This window comes from Lissotriton helveticus, chromosome 5_1 (genome assembly GCF_964261635.1).
Source record: "Lissotriton helveticus chromosome 5_1, aLisHel1.1, whole genome shotgun sequence".
Taxonomy (NCBI): Eukaryota; Metazoa; Chordata; class Amphibia; order Caudata; family Salamandridae; genus Lissotriton; species Lissotriton helveticus.
This window is the reverse complement of record NC_136065.1, coordinates 667,244,421-667,247,779: the sequence shown is the minus strand read 5'-3', so window position 1 is coordinate 667,247,779 and position 3,359 is coordinate 667,244,421. Positions and strand designations below refer to the sequence as shown.

The 3,359-nt window shown below is 42.5% G+C and overlaps 1 protein-coding gene across 1 annotated transcript; it reads right to left on the bottom strand.

The window, feature by feature from the left end:
* Positions 1 to 1,478: 1,478 nt before the first annotated feature.
* Positions 1,479 to 2,297, bottom strand: LOC144752538 (protein SET-like). Its single transcript, XM_078640433.1, has one exon. The coding sequence runs from the start codon at positions 2,295 to 2,297 to the stop codon at positions 1,479 to 1,481; it is 819 nt and encodes a 272-aa protein (XP_078496559.1).
* Between the last annotated feature and the right edge of the window lie 1,062 nt (positions 2,298 to 3,359).

Below are 3,359 nucleotides of genomic sequence, written 5' to 3'. Positions count from 1 at the left end.
CAACCCCAACATTTAAAGAATTGATTTTAAAGATGAAAAGGATTATACATATACAAACTACAACATTCAGCACGAATTGACAATTCAAAAGAGCTTGGACAAACTGGGGCCACTTTGAGGGGTGAATTAACTCGGTGTAACTAATATATCTGCATAGATATCTACATATTGATTCCATAGATCCAACCTGCTACTGTGTACTATTAATTCTCTGTAATATTTTTCTTTTTCATAATTGTAAATTGTAAATATATTGTAAATATAAACTAATATGCAACTTTTCAGCCTTTAAACAGTAAAAAATCATGAAGTTATGCTGTACATCACACTAAAGTGGTCCATGTTTTCATTGTAATACAAACATGATCACCTCGCTCTCAATGTGAATATAACAGACAGCGACAGGACAACAACTAGGTAATTGTGAGGACCTTAACAACACAATACAATACGCCATACTTTCATAACTGATGAGAGCATATATATCTATGTGAACAAAATTCTCATGTATTTTATATTCAGATAAATGATGTATTCAGAACTCAAAGGAGCAATACAGGAAATGTTACAGATTTCCTAGCAGAAAGTTATGAAAAATTGATTAAATCTAACAATATTAATTAGAAATCCATGTATAGACCAAGATGCATAACATGCTATTCGGATGTGAAACAGGTCCCACATCTTTAATGGCTAAGCTGGCCTCTATTATGTCTATCAAAATATCAAAGAGGGCAAATACAGTAGGAAGAAGAAAGCAGCCACAAAAAGGCTGATGAAGATGGCTTTGCATGTCAGAAACACCAATTCTAAAAAAGGCAACACTTGACTGACTCTGTGATGCCACCCACCAGGAGGGCACTTAACAATGGAAGATGCTACCCAATTTCAAGCAACCTATGGCAACCCATGCCTTAGTGTGAAGAGCCTTCTAACACCCGCCCATCTTGAGTTATTGAACAAGCACCTGAATTTTAGGAGTGGTCGCTATATAAATTATTATCTCTATTGGCTGTTCAGCATCCATTTCACAGAGCAGTCATTTTCACATGTAGACATACACACACACACACACACATATAAATTACTTCAAATATGACAAAAGTAACATACTATTAAACTCCTCAAATCTACCGGTTGCATAATTTCCTTACATTGGAGCTAGGGGTCCCATTGCCATTAGTTGCTGACTCGCAGACTCCGCTGGTGCAGTAGCTCGCGCTAGAACTATTGCGAATAGACCTTCAGTACAACACATATAGGAAAAACTGCAGCACCAACATTGGTTTTGAGTAACTTTAGGACTGGTTTAGCTGAGCTTCCCATCAGAGAGAAAGACACACTATTTAGGGTTTTTCGTTAAAGGTTCTTAATGAGACAACTTATCAAGTGAGGGAAGGTTTTCCTGTTCCGGGTTAATGGCTATTTTGTAAAGTCTGATGAAAAACTCATGTCAGCAAGCAGTGGCGGCTACGTTGTCAGAACTCCCATTGCAGCTCGCTCCATCGACAACCATCATCGTCTTGATCCCTGTCACCCCCATGCTCTTCTGCGTCAGCGATGGACTCGCTCCGGCATGGCTCCGAGCAGTACAACTCTGTCGCCTCCGACATCTCATCTCCTTCAGCATTTGATTCGTCTGGAGCCACATAGTATAGTAAAGGATTTGGCCAAATTTCGTTCTTAATGATCTCCCAGAATTCCTCGGCAGCACCGCCGTTGTCTGTGAACCAGTAGAAGACGCTTCCTTGCCTGCCAGTCCTCTTCTTCCTCTTCAGATCCCTTCTCTCCGGGCAGCGGCACCTGGTCAGGTCCTCTCCCGCTTTCCATTTGATCTCAGTTGACTTGATACATGCTTCTCTGCCCGCTTTTTGGTCAAATTCTTTTGAAAGGACTCGGTTTTCAAAGTAGGGATTCTCTTCAAAGTGAAACTCCATTCTGTAAGTGTCCTCAGAGTCTGTCAGCCGAACCCTGGTCAGATAGTGCAACACATCTTTGTCCACTTCCTCCAGCAGTAGGCGGAGCCGAGGATGACCCAGCAAGGTGGTCGACCAGAATTGGGGGATTTTGTAGATGAGCTCTGACCTTCTCTGGAAGAGTGGTTGACACAGGTTATTGTACTTGATGTTTAATTTCAGAATCTCTGCGCTCCCCTGTCTGTCCAATCGGTTAATTTCACTCTGCACCTTCTCCAGCTGTCCTACGGTGTCCTGTTGTTCCTGGTCGGAGGCCTCTTCACCCCATTCATGGAAAGTGCAGCTAACCTGGGTTTTGCTTGTTTTGGACGTGGGTGCCATGGTCAGTACTGTTTTCCTTCTTTCACAGCTATTCAGATTCAGGGTTCTGGTTAGTTTCATCCACGTGGCTTCCTCGTCCAGAGAACGCAATACAAAATATTCTGTTTCTGGCAGTGGTGCTGTGTCCTCATATGGCCTTGGGGGCTGCTGAAAAACGAGGAAAGCTGAGCAGGCCCATCTCAAGGCCTTACAGGAGCCATTATTGCTTCATCACTGCATCACTGGCTGAGTTAGGCCTGTGACCTTTAGAGGCCAGCTTTACACTAGACACTGAGGCTGTATCTTCCTTTAGTGGCAGTTACCCCAGTGGTAACCCCAAGGACTGATTAATGAAGGCACAAAACATGGAAAAGCCGCAGACACTGACGGAATGTTTATTGTTCCAAATTAGTTTGCAGCTCTAAAGTGTGATTGACAGTCCAAACAGTTCATAGCAGAATAATGTTGATTTACGAAAGCATTATCATGGACTTTGGATAGACATGTCTGATTCCGATGGCACTTCTCTGCACTTACAAATCTGGGCCTAGCTCTATTTTGACCTCTGCGTCAGAACCAATATGAGAAGTGAACCAAGTACAGAGCAAGTAAATGTAAAAAACACACTACACCAAGTGTCCATATAATTCACTTTTCTCCTGAAAGGAAGTTTGTTGAGAAACAGGATTGCATCCCCTTTGTTAGCCCCAATTCGCCTTGTAAATGGAAAATGTCCTGAAACATTGGAAAAATTACCCTAATCAGTTGACATTCCTGTAGGTTCTATGACACAGAGAACTATGGGTCTGATGCACGAAAGGAGTTGGAATAAAAACATAAAATTATCACTATGAACCGCATTAGGGTGGCACGTCTAGACGGTAACTGAATATTCCCCAATGCACGAGCCTCATTTCGCACAGTGAAATCTGCTCCATATGCACAGTTTCCGAGTGAATTCAATGCCAAGGCCTTTAAGGAGGTAGTATGGAATCAGTGGTTTAAAGTCGCAAATCCCTGATGCATGTCACTGGAGCATGTAAGGAGGGGGAAGCCTCTTTCATGCCCCATCCTTCTTCTGAA